The sequence below is a fragment of the Leiobunum rupestre genome, chromosome 3, assembly GCF_980474605.1.
Source record: "Leiobunum rupestre chromosome 3, qqLeiRupe1.1.hap1, whole genome shotgun sequence".
NCBI lineage: Eukaryota > Metazoa > Arthropoda > Arachnida > Opiliones > Sclerosomatidae > Leiobunum > Leiobunum rupestre.
This window is the reverse complement of record NC_143386.1, coordinates 22,087,255-22,105,119: the sequence shown is the minus strand read 5'-3', so window position 1 is coordinate 22,105,119 and position 17,865 is coordinate 22,087,255. Positions and strand designations below refer to the sequence as shown.

General features: G+C 38.9%; 1 protein-coding gene across 1 annotated transcript in view; it reads right to left on the bottom strand.

Moving 5' to 3' along the window:
* Nucleotides 1-14,704, bottom strand: part of LOC149949818 (uncharacterized) — a 34,086-nt gene extending 19,382 nt beyond the window's left edge. Inside the window, exon 1 of the mRNA XM_090169302.1 lies at nt 14,574-14,704. Coding sequence (XP_090025428.1) covers nt 14,574-14,613 — 40 coding nt within the window. The 5' untranslated portion in view covers nt 14,614-14,704. The remainder of the gene's footprint in view (nt 1-14,573) is intronic.
* Nucleotides 14,705-17,865: the final 3,161 nt, after the last annotated feature.

The following is a 17,865-nucleotide window of genomic DNA, read 5'->3' as shown; positions in this document are numbered from 1 at the left end:
AAGTTGAAATAAACTTAATCTCAGCGTCCCCACATTTTGGTGCCGAAACCCGGGATTCACAGGAGCGTCTTTAGATTAGGAGTCATCGAAATCGTCGAAAGAAAGAAGCGGGATCATCAAGAGGATCGCGCCCAAAAGGCAAGAAGAAATTTGTGAAAAGAAATAAAAGTGGTAAACGTGAAACGCGAAAGTCGGGTAAAATTAGTTGGTGAAGTGAAAATAATTAAAAATTAAAAAATGGCAACCGCGAGAGATTTAAGTAAATTAAAATCAGTCAGAAAAATAACGCGTTCAAATGTTACGAAGTTGGTGAAGGAAATAAACGCGCTCGTTGCTGACGAAGATGCGGATATCGGTGATATCGAAGATAAGTTAGGTCTATTGTTAATAAAAGAGAAAAATCTCGTGGAGTTAAATGATAAAGTGATGGATTCGTTCGTGAGTGCTGGGGATGAAGATCCGGTAATCGAAGCGGATATAATTTTAATTCAACAATACGAAGAAGACATTCAATTAGCGACAAGCAAGGCACGAAGAAGGATTAAAAGGAACGGATTATCGGACGAAGTTGACAGATCATCGACAAGCAGTGCCAGCGGAAGAGAGGAGTCACGACTCCCACCGCTGGTCCTTCAAAAATTCTCCGGGGACCCAACGAAATTTCCAGGTTTTTGGGGACAATTTCAAGCAACAATAGCAAATCGAGTAGGATTGTCAAAGGTAGAAAAATATTATTATCTGTTGTCATACTTAGAGGGGGAGGCAAAAACCGCCTTAGAAGGCCTAGACGTATCCGAAGAAAATTATGAAATTGCTATAAAATTGTTAAAAGAAAGATATGGGGATAAAACTATTGTTATTCAAACTATTATGAAGAGGTTAAATAAGTTACAACCGTTAGATAGTTCTAGAGATACATCGGCCCTTAGAAAATTTTACGATACTTGCGAAACTAATTTGAGGAGTATTAGAGCGTTAGGGGTAAATACCGCCATGAGTGGCGTCACATTATGTCCAGTTTTAGTAGGTTGTTTACCCGATGATATCAGGCTAAAATACACGATGGAAAGAAAGGTTGGTGAAGAGTTTAATGTGGACGTTCTGTTAAAATTTCTAAAGAAAGAAGTGGAAGGCAGGGAAGCCTGTCAGTTGATTAAAACGGGGGGCCCGACAACTTCTCGAACCGAAAAGCAAAATTATCAGCCAAGTTATCAGTCAGACAGACATCGAAACGAATCGCGTAGTAGGGTACCCTTTTCGAGCGCCGCAGCGCTGACTACAGGCGTAAGAGGGGTGCGCAATATTTTTTGCATATTTTGTAAATCCTCGAACCACACTACCAACGGGTGCTTAAATTATGCATTGGAAGAAAAAACGAGAATTTTTAGAAATTCGGGAAGATGCTTTCTTTGTACGCGCCCAGGTCACGACGGTAGAAATTGTACTAGTCAGTTTAGAAAGTGTAAAATTTGTCACGGTTGGCACAATGCAGCGCTATGCCCGCAAAATGTTGCGAATAGAGAAAAATACGGCGGCAACCGCCAAGAGGGAGCCCCAGATCGGAAACAACAGCTAACCCCAAACGAAGAAACAGGGGTAAAACAGGTTACAACGGGAGTAATAGAATGTATGAAGACGGTACTGTTAGGCACGGCTAAAGCTTTAGTGAAGGGTCCAAATGACCACGGAAGAGGAGAGGTCGTACGGTGTCTATTAGACAATGGAAGTCAGGCGTCATTTATAAAAACGGAAATTGCGAGGAGATTAAGATTGCCGGTGATAGGAAAACAAGACGTAGCTATAGCAAATTTCGGAAACGAAGACCCAAAGACGGTCCGAAGAAACATAGTTGAGCTGACAGTAGAAAATGTAAAGGTCCCAGGTGAAAGAATTAAAATAACGGCGATTGAAGTGCCATATTTATGCCAGGCCGTCACTCTAGTAAATTGTCAAGAAGTAGAGGAGTTTGCGATAGCGAGAGGGTTGCAATTGGCGGATGAACCGGGCGAAACCACTCCGACAGTTTCCAGTATTAGCGTTTTAATTGGGGCCGACTTTTACTACGACATCGCCTATAGAAAATTGGAAACAATAAAATCGTCGCTCGTAGCAATTCACACAAAATTGGGATGGGCAATTCAAGGTCCTATTAGCAGCGGAGCAGGGTACGTAGGGGTCAACGCCACACGCGTAACTGTAGCGAAAGTAGGAGTAACGACGGCAGAAGTAAATAACACCCTAAAATCTTTTTGGGAAATTGAGGCCATGGGAATCGTAGAAAAAACTGAAAAGAACTTATCGGGAGATGCCATATTAGCGAAATTTAATCAAGATACTAGATACGAAAGGGGGAGATACGAGGTGAAGTTCCCCTGGGTGGTTTCCAAAGAAGAATTAGATAACAACTTTACCGTAGCGAGAAAACGAATGCACAAACTGGTAGAAGACTTTCACCGAAAGCCAACCCTATTTCAAATGTATAAAGACGTAATTGAAGATCAGTTAAAAAATGGCATAGTTGAAGTAGTAGAAAATCCCGAATCCAAAACAAGTGGTACATACTACATCCCGCACCAAGCAGTAATCAAGGTAGATAGAGACACGACCAAGCTTAGAGTCGTCTTAGACGCCTCATCCCACGTTAAAAATGAGAGATCGCTAAACGATTGCCTTTCAAGCGGGCCCAATTTAAACCAAGAAATCCTCAGGCTGCTCTTGAGCTTCCGGCGCCACCGAGTTGCTATAACGGCCGATATAGAGAAGGCCTTCTTGCAGATCTCTCTAGCCGAAGAAGAGAGGGACGTAGTTAGGTTCCTATGGGTCAAGGAAGAGAATGGGCAAATCCTAGAAAATAGTTATCAAGTCTTACGAATGTGCAGAGTTCCATTTGGCGTGACAAGCTCACCATTTTTACTGGGAGCGACTATTAAATTGCATATTAAAAAGTACCAAGAAACCGACGCTAAGGCGGTTAAGTCATTAGACGAGTCTTTATATGTAGATGATTATCTAAGCGGAGAAGATACCGTAGAAAAAGCCTATCAATTGTCAAATGACGTTTCAAAAATTATGGAAGGCGCGCGCATGAACTTGCGTAAATGGAAAACTAATTCGGTAGAATTGCGAAAGTTGTGGGGCGAAGAAAATAACGCTAAGCCAAAGGGCGAAGTAGTTAAGCTAGGCGGGGACGAATTAGACAAGAGTCAGAAAATATTAGGATTATTATGGAACCCAAACAGCGACGTCTTCAAATTCGATCTATCCAAACTAGAAGAAATACTTATAAAAGAGTCTCGACCAACGAAGCGTCATCTTTTAAGCGCGGTAGCCAGAATTTACGACCCAATCGGCATACTAGCGCCTTACGTCATTCGAGCGAAAATGATATTCCAGTTGTTATGGAGAGAAAACGAAAACGATAAATCAAAAAATAACCAAAAATGGGATCAAGAACTCCCAGTACAAGTAAAGACTCTTTTTGAGAATTGGCGCGAAGAAATGCCCGAAATTAGAAAAATTAATTTGAATAGATGTTATTTTGAAGAGAACGGAACTATCATGTATCAAGAATTACACGCATTTTGCGACAGCAGCAGCAAAGCCTACGCGACAGTAATTTATTTGAGGTACGTCACGGACACAAACCAAATAGGGGTTTCATTCGTCACATCAAAGGCTAGGGTAGCCCCGCTAAAAACATTATCCTTGCCTCGGTTAGAACTAATGGCTTGTTTACTAGGAGCACGTTTAATTAAAACCGTAAAGGAAACGCTAAAGAATTTAGAAATTCCTACATTAATGTGGACAGACTCTATGATTGCCCTACATTGGGCAAAAACACCGACGAAACCATGGGCCCCCTTTGTGCAAAACCGCGCTAAAGAGATTCAGGAGTTAGTAGACCCAGAAAACTGGCAACACTGCGCCGGAATCGAAAACCCAGCGGATATCCCAAGTCGAGGAGCCAAAGCGAAGGATTTAGTAAACAACAATCTTTATTGGAAGGGTCCGAGTTGGCTTAAAGACGATAGTGCGAAATGGCCGAAAAATAGCTACAGCCCGAACCAAATTAGCGAAGCTGAATTAAAGGCGGAGTCGAGAAAAACCATATTAGCTGTCCAATGCGAGACCAAGATAGCTGAAGAAGGCTTAGATAAAATAATAGATTTGAAGCGTCATAATTCAATCGACAAAATTCTCCGAATTACGGCGTATGTAAAACGATTCACTGAGCTCTGTAGAAAGCGTATGGTAGAAAAGGGAGCGCTAACGGTGAACGAACTTTGTAAAACGGAAGTAGAGTGGATTAAATGCACCCAAAATAAAGACTATCACCGAGAAATAACAGCGCTAAAGAAAGGCGACGAAAACGTTAGAAGAGATTCAAAAATAGCGACGCTTAGACCGAAGTTAGAAGATGGAATTTTGAGAGTAGGGGGTCGGTTAGATCAAGCAGATTTAACGGAAGAAGAAAAACACCCCATCATATTGAACAATAAACAGCGCTTAACAGAATTAATTATGTATCGAAGCCACAGTCAAGTGTATCATATGGGAGCGCAAAGCACCCTGACACAAGCCCGAGGGAGATACTGGGTTATAGCGGGACGTCAAGTAGCGAAAAAAGTTATCCAGAATTGCATGATATGCAGACGATTTAGAGCCAAGCCGGGAGAAGCGCCAATGGCTTCCTTGCCTAAAGACCGAGTAGATCGCGCGGAGCCTTTCGAAATAATAGGTTTGGACTTCGCTGGCCCTCTGTACGTCAGGATCGGAGCCGAATTAGAAAAATCATACATCTTGCTAATCACCTGCGCAGTTACCAGAGCGGTACATTTTGAACTAGTACCGTTGATGAACACTTATCAATTTTTATTAGCCCTTAGAAGATTTATCGCGCGCAGAGGAGTGCCGCACGTAATATGGTCAGACAACGCGCAAACTTTCAAAAGAGCAGACCGCGACCTCCAACAAATTTGGAGCCAGATTAGTAACGAAGAGGCGAGACAATTTTACGGTCAACAAAACATAAGATGGCGTTTCATCACCGACAGAGCCCCCTGGGCAGGTGGCTGGTGGGAAAGAATAGTTCGCACCGTGAAAGCCATATTAAGAAAAACTTTAGGTAGAGCCGGGCTAGCGTATCAGGAGATGGAGACAACATTACTAGAGGCGGAAGCGACAATTAATTCACGTCCTCTGACTTACGAATTTAGCGACGCGAATGAACCCCAACCGTTAACACCCGCGCACATGATTATCGGAAAACGAATACTTTCATTGCCACCGCAACGCGCGAAACAAGCTGATATTCCAAACTCACAACGTGAGTTCCAAGAACGTGAACGCCATAGAAACGCCGTAGTAGGGAGATTATGGAAGAGGTGGAAAGAAGAATACCTTCTTGAGCTGCGTTCAGCTCATCACGCTTTAGTTAAGAAAGGAGAAACCGAAATAAACGTTGATGACATTGTAATCGTCCACGAAGAAAGGGTGCCCAGAAACATGTGGAAATTAGGTAGAATTATAGAAACAAGGAAGGGTCGGGACGGCAAAATAAGGTCCTGTAGAGTACGTATGCCAAACGGTAACGATATCAGACGTCCCATTAGACTCTTATACCACCTAGAAATAACAAAACCATTAGCGGAAAATCCAGAAAAATAATGTTTCATATTATTTTGGGGGTGTGTAGAATATTTCCGCGAAAATGAAAATTAATCATGGTCTTGGACCAACTTGTTTGTAAAAATTTTGTTTAAAATTTGGTGTATAATAATTTTCTTTATAATCTTTAGTTGAATAATTTCTAATTTGTAATATGTAATAATTTGTAATTTCTAATAATTTTGCTTGTATTTTAGTGTATTGATTTATTTTTGAATTTTTGTATGCTTATATTGTAACGAATTGGGAATTTCCTCGACCCTACCAAAAATGCAGGTGGGTCAGTGTTTGAATGACAGGCGAGGTACGGTGGCGACTTGCTGCCGACCTACGTCATGGATAAAACCCCAAGAAGGGAGTCCCGGCCAATATCCGGTCATTTTAGTTAGGAAAACCCCAAAAGGGGTACTCATGGAAAAATTTGTATTGTATTGGAGTAGTTGGAAAAATAGACTCGGATGAAGAAGTTAGGTTGGTCTCCAAATGAGATTAAAAATAAAAGATTTAAAGTTTTGATTTAAAATAAATCAGTTTGTTATAATTATTTAAGCAATTTTAAAATAAAAATAAGTCAGTCGAAAAAAAATAAAAGATAAATTCGGAGAGGTTTTTCAGTCGGTCACTCCGGATTTAAAAAGAACAAAAAAAAAATAAAAATAAAAATAGCTCTCCCAAAAAGCTTTGGGGAAGTTGAAATAAACTTAATCTCAGCGTCCCCACAACCATATTGTAACATACGAGACCTCAGCTAGGCCACATGGGGTAGGTGGCGGGGTCAATTATTATTAGAAAGGTCGTTGATCACCCACGGAGATTTTGCTACGACAAAAATAAAAGTTCGGTCGATATTTTGGACAAGGAGGATATGAACAAGGGTTTTAAACAATTTTATAGCTTCTATGCCATAAAATAAATAAAATATAGACGAATTTGTAACAGGTCTTTATATCTTTAAACATCAAGTTGTAACTTGGATATCACTTTCATACATAAATAAACTATTTTCCAATATTAACAATATAATACTTTTTAACTGAAAAAATAATTTGGAACATCCTAAATTGATAGCTAACAGGATTTCATAAAAATTGTGAGAGTAAAGGTTTGAAGTGGTTTCGAGGTGGAAGAACAGCAAAAGTTATCTAAAGAGTATCTGGTTGGGAAGCTAGCCGCTAGAGGCCGTTCAAGGTCGAAATGGTTGCTACACGCAATGCAGTTTTTGAGTGCAAGAAGCTTAGAGGTTGATTTTTTGGTAAAACAAAGTTGAATTAGAAACCAAAAATATTCTTGTAAGTGTCCAACTGTACACATTATCGCAAGAGGGCGTTCTGTGGGCAAAAGTACCTATATTTTAAAATACCGTACTCGGTCTAGACACGAAGTTGTGAACTACTTATTTCGTTTATGACAAAATAGTTTGTGGGTACAATTTTAATTACACTAGTAAAATGTTTAGAGCATGATATACGTTCTGAGTTTTGTATTTTTATATTTATCTTTAATTTTATTGACTGGCACGCGTTTTATTTATTATGTAGCTTCATAGTTAAGGTCGGTTTTCAATGTAAGTTCAGTCTTACTAGAATCGCAACAGATTTAGTTTCAAATGCTCAATATTAAATGACGTAGCGCGTCTACATGGGTCCGTCGTCTATGAAAGGTCAGTGTGTCAGAATTTATAGCCCGGTGTACCTAGTAACAAAGACCATACCACCGGAGGCCTATCATCATAGTGCCCTACGCCAACGTCCCCCTAGCCCGGACAGGTGACAAATCCAGCATGGGTAGCAGAACCCTACTACTGATGGTCGCACCTTGGACGCAAGCCACTCAACCCTGCAGAAGGTGCAGCAACGGGTGGACCAATTCCCACTTCGCACACAGCAGTGGGATAGAGAGCGGATGCTGTAGCAACTCCAGCCGACACCCTACCTACGTAGGCAAAGAGTCAAGCCCTTTGGAGAGAGCTCCTAAAGGGGAACGACGAGCACACAGCACTCCAAGTAACCCGGCACAGCTGGCACCGGAGATCCCGGTGTGGACCCAAAAGGCCGGGAAACAGGACCGCCGTGCCCTCATACGGAGGTTCGCCGCCCCACAGCAGGCTACCCAAACCGCCGAGGCGGCCAGTTTGCACGGACCCTCTCCGTTAGCCTGAGCCGAAGCCAAGTATCCAGCCGAAACCTGACCGAAGTCGGAGGTGGAGATAGGACCATTTGATCAGAGCTAACATCTCCCAGTGCACCACCGCCCTTATGGGTTACAAGAGCTGGACCCCGACTCCCCGGTAAAGCCACCAGTTATTGCACACTCTAACCCGTTTTGGGCCTCTATGAAAGGTCAGTGTGTCAGAATTTATAGCCCGCTGTACCTAGTAACAAAGACCATACCAGCGGAGGCCTATCATCATAGTGCCCTACGCCAACGTCCCCTCAGCCCGGACAGGTGACAAAGCCAACTTGGGTAGCAGAACCCTACTACTGATGGTCGCACCTTTGACGCAAGCCACTCAACCCAGCAGAAGGTGCAGCAACGGGGCGACCAATTCCCACTTCGCACACAGCAGTGGGATTAAGAGTGGATGCTGTAGCAACTCCAGCCGACACCCTACCTATGAAGGTAAAGAGTCAAACCCTTTGGAGAGAGCTCCTAAAGGGGAACGACGAGCACACAGCAGTCCAAGTAACCCAGCACAGCTGGCACCGGAGATCCCGGTGTGACCCCAAAAGGCCGGGAAACAGGACCGCCGCCCCACAGCAGGCTACCCAATCCGCCGAGGCGGCCAGTTTGCACGGACCCTCTCCGTTAGCCTGAGCCGAAGCTCAGTATCCAGCCCAAACCTGACCGAAGTCGGAGGTGGAGATAGGACCATTTGATCAGAGCTAACATCTCCTAGTGTGCCACCGCCCTTATGGGTTACAAGAGCCGGACCCCGACTCCCCGGTAAAGCCACCAGTTATTGCACACTCTAACCCGTTTTGGGCCTCTATGAAAGGTCAGTAGAAACCTCCTAGTAATGTTAGTAGCAATTGCAGGTAATAAATTGGACCTTCACTGTGGTCTATCCTAATTAAAGGATTGCGTGCCCATCAGCTAAAAAATTCCGGTTCACCCATTCATTGTACCAGGACGTTTGTCTGATGGTTCCACGAGCAAAGTGGGTGAACGAACCTAAGTTTCCTCTGTTCCGCGCGGTGATGGCCATTTTCTCAGCTTATGTAGACCTGACATATTTGCCTCTGTTCAGATTAAGTCTATCTATCTCTCAGGGTCACTCGCATTAAACCTATTTAATTCTAGCTCAACTGTTGTCTCGCTCACATTTTCTAAGCAATTTAAATTATCTATTATTCATGGAACTCTTTCGTAAAAACAAAAGACATTTATTTTTCTAATCTTCAACTGTGAATCGGTTTACTGGAAACCCCACCTCTGATCCTAGTTGCTCTTTGTCTGGTAGCCGTGGGACAAGAAGCGGACGGAATTTTAGAAATTTAAAACTGTTGTTAGCTATTTCTCGTAAAATTTCTCTGGTTTTGTATTTATATTTGATCTCAATTTCTCCCTTTAATTGTTATATTACTTAATTCAAAGAGGAACAAGTTAATAATTGTAGGTGATAATTATGACATTCATAAATTAATTCAGAACGATAAATATAATTTTACTTAAAGGAAGTTTGCGCTATCATTCTGTGTTCAGTAGGTTTCGATACACTTCCTTGTATTTGAGTTTTACTGACGTAGAAATGAATTTGTGATACAATATCGTCAGTTCAAAGAATAACGAAAGCCATGATGTGTTCTGTTTATTTCTAGCGTACAGCCTATTATTAATAAAAAGTGCCATAATACTAACGCCTTTCTTATTAGTAGAAACCATTCCACAAAGATATCACAGGAGAAAATTTAGCATTAGAAACGGAAAACTCCCGATGCAAGAAAGTATTTTAATATATAAAGGACGCTAATTAACGTGAATAATATTTAGCAAATTATTCCTAAAAATAAATTATAAGAAAGATTCCATCACATAAAAAATGGAACAAAGTGTAAACGTTCAGAACTTTGAAACTGGAGCAACCAGTCAAAGTGTACAAGGCTAACAGGAAACCAACTTTCCTTTTGGCCTCTTCTTGCCGCTTATCCCTAAAGAATATAGGTTATGCTGCATTAAACACCTTCAAAAGTTTTAAAGTCTGGAGCAGAACCACGAGGTTGGTTTCCAGTGCTTAGTCGTTATAAGTATTAGTTATCCAAAGCTACAAGTATTGTTATAATTTATTTTTCTCTATTACTGACTTCTACGCTAAAACTGGTAATCTAAAATATTATCGTACTATATAAACCTTTAATTCGAATTCTACGGGGTTATTTTAATTAGAATCAAACTTAATTTCAGATTTGCACATCCAATTGAATAATAAAGAAATTGGCAACAAAATCTTGAGAATTCTCATAATTAAAGAAAAACCTTATATAATGAATTAAAAAAACTGTCTCTATTTTCAAATCAATCCATAGGTTTAAATAGACAATCTACTAGAGTAAACCTATATTATTTTTTTTAATAACGTCAAGCCGCTTTCACAAAGACGTTTTGTTGAGGATAATTCTAAAATAAAAGCGGGGAGAGTATTCCGCTTTCGGCGGGTTTTTCCAACTTCAGCCTTTCTCTTTTTCCTTCTGCACAAGGTCAGCAGTTCACAAAGACTTAAGTTAACGAACGAAGCTCTAGCGAAATGTTTAATTGTTTACCAAAAAAAAACATCGGTAATCTTTTAATTGCGCTATTACTACGTAAAAGAAAGCTACTTCTTTTAGAAAAGAAAAAGATTATCACACGAATGATGGAAAGAGGCTTTCGGCGTTGGTGGGTTCATCCTATTTGGCAAAATTGGAAAACATAAGGATATTTCGACACCTTGGTAAATACACGTTTTTATGCCTTGCTATCACTGGGATTGTTTAATAACAATTTATCTGTGTAGATGAAGAATGATTTACTGTCCCATATCACAGGTTCTTTTCGTATTGCTTCAATTAAAACCTCTTTTATTTCTACTTCTGCTAATTGTTTTTGACCATTTATTTCCGTTACTCGCGCTAACACAGTTTTATTTGTGGCAGCAAACAACGTCTTTCGTTCCCTCGGGCTCCACTCTCACGAGAAAACAGATGTTTGTTTATCACATGACCGACACGAAGACAAAACTGGCACGTGATTGTCAGCCGAAGGTCGAAATATCAAACTGGAGTAGATACGGGTAGACCGCCGATTTCCCTTTTGTCTTGAGAAATGTTCTCTCCCCTTTCGACGCCCGGCGGGTTTGTGAACCGCCGATTTCTGACTTCTACCTTACGCTTTCAACTTCAGCTATTTACTATTTTTAACGTCTTGGTCAACGCGGCCTCACGACATATCTTTAATTATTTCCGCCATTATAATATACTTTTTTTTCCAATTGGAAAAAGCATGGGTGACGTATTATCTACGTAATATTGTCAATTCCCCATAGGCTTTGATTCGTTTATCGTAGAAATGTGGTAGATCAAAATTAAAGCTTACGAAGTTACGCTGTGAATGATAGTAGCTACCTATTGAACAGTAATGTTCTATGGAAAACTACTAAACATGTTATGTTTCATATATTTCTAACTGAAAAGACTACTTGCAATATCTCTAGTTCGGGTCCGTGTTATTTTGAATATCCGGTGTTTTGATATCAAATGGATCTGGATATCTTATAAATATCGCAGAAATAGGAAACATGAATGAAAGGATACCTACAAGATATCAGGAATATCAAACGAAATGGTATTTAGGATATCCATTTAGCATTTTTTGTACTTGCTGAGTAGCAATTAATTGCACAGTCTGCCAAAAATATTATCTAAAAGGGGTTCACCTAAGAACCAACTTCAAACCTTTTGAACTAAAATGTTTACTAAATCGGTTGTAGCTAGCAATCTATTTGAAATATTTTATCAACTTCTGCTAGTACACCCATTTGAAAATTAATGATAAATTTGTAACACTTTCTAAAGTCTAAACTTAAGCAACAAACGAAACGTGTAGTTAGCTCTTTTTATTCTCCTCGACAAATTAATGATCAATTTGTGAGAGTTGCTGGTGTCATAACTTGAGCAACGAACGAAGCCAGCCAATGAAAATCAAAACAGTCAAATAGGGATAGACGCTCATGTAGTTTAATTGATTAAGTCTCCTCGTGCATGCATTTAAGAAGTTAATGATACATTTTCGACAATTGCTGGTATCTTTATTAAAGCAAACAACGAACCCAGCCAATGAAAATAGCAACAGGGAGTTAGGTTTAAACACTCATGTAGTAATCTTGCTTAAGCCTCGTCGTGCATGCATTCGACAAGATAATGAAACATTTGTGTAATTTGCTTGTTTAATGACATGAGCAACGAATGAAATTTCTTTATGAAAATGGAAACAGGGAGCTAATTATAGCCGATCGTGTAATTAGCACATTTTAGTCTCATCGTGTATGCATTCAAGAAGTAAATGATAATTTGCGACACCTCCTGTTGATTTAACTAAAGCAACGAAGGAAACCTGCCAAAGGAAATGTAAACAAAGAGTAAGGTATAGACGCTTGTGTCTTAAGCTTGTTTTGGTATCTTCGTGCATGCATTCGATAAGTTAATTAAAATTATGTGACCCTTGCTGGTGTCTTAACTAAAGCAACGATCGAAACCAGTCAATGAAAAGGAAATCAGAAAGTTAGGTATAGACGCTCGTGTTTTTAGCTTTTTTTAGTATCATCGTGCATGCATTCAACAAGTAAATGATAATTTGCGACACTTGCTGTTGTTTAAACTAAAGCAACGAACGAAACCAGCCAAAGGAAATGTAAACAAAGAGTTAGGTAAAGACGCTTGTGTCTTAAGCTTGTTTTAGTATCTTCGTGCATGCATTCGACAAGTTAATTAAAATAATGTGACACTTGCTGGTGTCTTAACTAAAGCAACGATCGAAACCAGTCAATGAAAAGGAAATCAGAAAGTTAGGTATAGACGCTCGTGTTTTTAGCTTTTTTTAGTATCATCGTGCATGCATTCAACAAGTAAATGATAATTTGCGACACTTGCTGTTGTTTAAACTAAAGCAACGAACGAAACCAGCCAAAGGAAATGTAAACAAAGAGTTAGGTAAAGACGCTTGTGTCTTAAGCTTGTTTTGGTATCTTCGTGCATGCATTCGATAAGTTAATTAAAATTATGTGACCCTTGCTGGTGTCTTAACTAAAGCAACGATCGAAACCAGTCAATGAAAAGGAAATCAGAAAGTTAGGTATAGACGCTCGTGTTTTTAGCTTTTTTTAGTATCATCGTGCATGCATTCAACAAGTAAATGATAATTTGCGACACTTGCTGTTGTTTAAACTAAAGCAACGAACGAAACCAGCCAAAGGAAATGTAAACAAAGAGTTAGGTAAAGACGCTTGTGTCTTAAGCTTGTTTTAGTATCTTCGTGCATGCATTCGACAAGTTAATTAAAATAATGTGACACTTGCTGGTGTCTTAACTAAAGCAACGATCGAAACTAGTCAATGAAAATGGAATCAGGGAGTTAGGTATAGACGCTCGTGTAATTAGCTTATTTTAGTCTCCTCGAGCAAGCATTCAACAAGTAAACGATAATTTGCGACACTTGCTGTTGTCTTAACTAAAGCAACGAACGAAATCAGCCAGTGAAAATGGAAACGGGGAGTTCTGTAAAGTCGTTCGTGTAGTTGGCTCATTGAAGTCTCTTCGTGCACTCAATTGACAAGTTGATGATTAATTTGCGAAAGTTGCTAGTGTCTTAACTAACGAAACGAACTAAACCAGCCAATGGAAATGAAAACATGGTTTAACGTATTGGCGACTGTGTAGTTCGTTCGTTATAGGCTCCTCGTGCATGCTTTTGACAGGTTAATGATAAATATGAAACACTAGCTGGTGTCTTAACATAAGATATTATCCGGAAAAAGGGTTAGAGGTGAGTTAAGCAAACCATTTCAGAAAAGGGATCCTTGACTTTTTTAGTCAATTCAGCTTAACACGTTTATTTTTTTTTGCATAAATAGGAACCCAAGATTTGATTAATCTTAGCTAAGGGCCTTAGATATCATCTACGGGCCTATTTATTATCTAGAACAGTTCCGGGCCATAGTCATTATCATGCATTTTTATGTGCCCCAGCAACGTTCCAAAGGACGATTTTCATTCTGAACATCGTCAATCGGGCCCAAACAGTTGCGACGTGTTGTTAAGGGCCATTAGTCGTAACTGGGGTGCATTTTATCGGGATTTATATTTTGGAGCCCATCGATTCTTTTAATCATTGAACCTTTTCTTTAGGGCAAACGGGCAATTTTTTGCACCTTCTGAAAAAAGTGCATTAGTTAACCTTAAAAGGGTGAAACCACTTTTTATTTGTTTTCCATTTGGGTTTACAGTGTGGGGGATTGTCGTAATGTACAAATAAAATTGCTTCGATCGAAAATGACGTTTTTTCACTAGAATATGAGTTCATGAATACGGAAGATATACTACTCAAATAACATTTTCGGAGTTTGTAATATAGGTTTTTAGTTCTTATATAAAGTTTGGGCTTGTAATATAGGTTTTATGATTGATTTCCGTAGACCCTTTTGAGGGATCTCTTATCGATCATTTTTCAGAATCAATATTCATTAAAATTCCGTATAACTACAACATTTTCTATGCGACAGTTATACCGCAATATACCCTAAAGGACCAGCAAATAATCGTGACGGCACTGCTTCGATTAGGGGTCTAATATTTTGTAGGATGCTCCATTTATCCCAAAACCCCTGTTTTCTCCAATCTGCTCAGCTATGCAGTTCGCCAGTGAATTTGTAAACCTACCTTCGTTTTGAAAAGCTTCTTCGTGCGTTGTGTTCTCCATGATTCGGATTTCAATTCACAGTTGGTTTCAGCCGTTTCCTAAAGTGAAATATTTAAGGAGTCCCATGCATGTTAAATATTGAGTTGGATTTAAAAAATCTACCTTCAACACAAAAATTAAACTTAATTTCCGTAGAGTCAGTAAATGAAATTGTTTATCCTGCCACTCTACTTCCGCTTAAGATGCCTCCTGCAGTCGACGTCTTTCGATATTTCTGCTCTTTTTTACGCAATATTTATCTTCTCTTTATGCTCCATTAAAAACCTAAAGCAGAGAAGATATAAAATGAATAACGCATATGCCGACATTAAATCACTGAGCAGCCTTTTGATCGACACAATACATCACTAAATAGTCTAAGTGCGACACACAAGGAAACAAACTGACGTTATTTTCACCGATTGTGTGTGGGGGTTTGGTAGACAAAAATTTAATAAAAATACTGCTTAAGGAATTTTGCATATCGGCAATCAGGGTGGGCTTATTTAAATAAATTAGATGTAAATCTTGATTTAAATCAGGATATAAATCACATGATTTTTTTAATTTCATTGATTTCAATGCAGGAATAAAAATAGCAAAAAAAGATATTTTAAAATGCATGTTCGATTTGAGTGACGCCATTAATTTTTTTCAATGCTTTTCATCCATACTAATTCCCGAACTGTGCGTTTTACTACATGCCTTACTCTACGGGTGATTGCGTATCCAATGCAATGAATTTCAGTTCTACATCGCTACTAGTTTTAGAGATAACAAGGCTTAAAACGCGATATTTAACCCATTTGTGATTTTCATCCCCCCACGAATGTCCACCCATTTTCCCCTTCACCCTGTGGGTAGGCCTATTTGAAAATGTGATCACGCCTTGGTGCGCCCATTTGGTACTGGTAACTTGGCTGGCTCACAGACTATTGGTTGTATGAAAATGAATAAATTAAAAAATATACGATTTAAATAAAAAATCGATTGATTTGATTATATTAATGATAATTAGCAAATTTTACCTCAATTTAAAACAATTTACTTAAATTTTTTTCTGCACCAAAATTTTCCCATTTTTACCGAAATTTATTAATATTTACCTAAATTTTCCCATATTTACCGAAATTTATTAATATTTACCTAAATTTTCCCATATTTACCGATATTTATTAATATTTACCTAAATTTATTAATATTTACCTAAATTTATTAATATTTACCTAAATTTATTAATATTTACCTAAATTTATTAATATTTACCTAAATTTATTAATATTTACCTAAATTTATTTATATTTACCTAAATTTATTAATATTTACCTAAATTTATTAATATTTACCTAAATTTACTCAAATGTACCCAGAGACACACTGATCGAAGGAATCTTCGATGCCTTTAAAGTATGACTAAAAGTAACAAATAAGTGTAAATACAATTATGTGTGGCCGTAGATATACAGGGTCTTTTTTTTTGCTCGGAAAAGTGTTTTTTTTCAAAAACTATTTATAGTACCGATTTCAAATTTGGAAGGTCAATTCTCTATACCGGGGGACATCAGTTTGAGAAATTTGAGCGTTTTCGGTAATGTTTTTCACCAATTTTGAAAAATTATTTTTCGACCACTAGGTGCGAGATAAAAAATTTCTATTATAAAGTTGTAGGCCGTCATCGAAAACCCTTAAAAATTGTTCACTCGACGAAAAACAATTTATTTATCAGTGAAAATTCAAGCTTGAAAAATTTACAAGTTGGTGAAGCCAAATTACGATTGTTTGAAACGATAATTGAAACCGAATTACCTAATCCAGTTGAAACTTTGGTTAAAAAAACGACCGGATTTAAAAAACACGAGGCTATAGGTCAATCCTAAACATGCATTGGGTATTTAAAGGAAAACTTTGGGAGATTATTATCAGTGTTTGATAATATTTCGAACAATGCCTCGTTATTCAGTAGCTGAGCGTACCGAGATAGTTGCCATTTACTATGGAGAAGCAGCGCAAAACCTTAGAAGAGTGACTGAAATCTTCGCAGAAAGACATCCAAATGGAGCACCATCTGTAAATACAGTAAGACGAGCAATTCACGATTTCAATCAATTTGGTAACTTGCAACCTAGGTTTCGCGGATTGGGTCAACCGGATTTAGACTTCGAGAACAATGTACTCGCGTACTTTGTGGCATATCCTCGTGGATAGGGAGAAATGGTCCAGTGCATTGGCCAGCAAGGTCACCTGACCTAACACCGCTGGATTATTTTCTCTAGGGATTCGTTAAAGCAAAGGTATACGCCACGCCTATTGAAACTAAGGAGGAACTCATTAGACGAATAATCAGTGCTTGCCGAGACGTCACACCAGAAATGGTAGAGAAAGCGTTTGAGAACTTAATTGTCCGCGCACAAACCTGTGTTGCAGCCAATGGTGATATTATTGAAAATGTTTAGTAAAAATTTATGTGAATAAAATATCTGCATTTAAAAACCAAACGTGTACATTTTTTCAAGTGTGAAAACTCTACTACGTTTGTATTAGACTTGTTCCCTTTTCAATTATCGTTTCAAACAATCGTAATTTGGCTTCACCAACTTGTAAATTTTTCAAGCTCGAATTTTCACTGATAAATAAGTTGTTTTTCGTCGAGTGAACAATTTTTAAGGGTTTTCGATGACGGCCTACAACTTTATAATAGAAATTTTTTATCTCGCACCTAGTGGTCGAAAAATAATTTTTCAAAATTGGTGAAAAACATTACCGAAAACGCTCAAATTTCTCAAACTGATGTCCCCCGGTATAGAGAATTGACCTTCCAAGTTTGAAATCGGTACTATAAACAGTTTTTGAAAAAAAATACTTTTCCGAGCAAAAAAAAAGACCCTGTATATTGGTTGTGATACCGGCGTTGCGGGTTGCTGTGAATAGCTCAAGCAAATTTAACACATTAGAAGGATTGTGTATTCTGACCGTCGTACGTCTTGTTTCTTTATCCTCCTGCGCAGTCGCGAGTGACGTCTCTGGAGTTCGGGTTTTCGGGAAACCGAATTAGAAGGGGCTTATACTTTACCTCCATTTGTCTGCCGAGGTTTTTTGAAAAATCGGCGCGCCGCTCCGTCACCGAGTAATTTGGTTAAACGTCGCCGCTGACGTAAATCAAACCAGCGCTATGCTCTATATACCAGCAATATATCAGCCCAGCTTTTATAACGTTGGTTGAACGTTTCGCAGTATGTCGCAATCACAAGTCCGCACCCGTCAATTTCCGTTCCT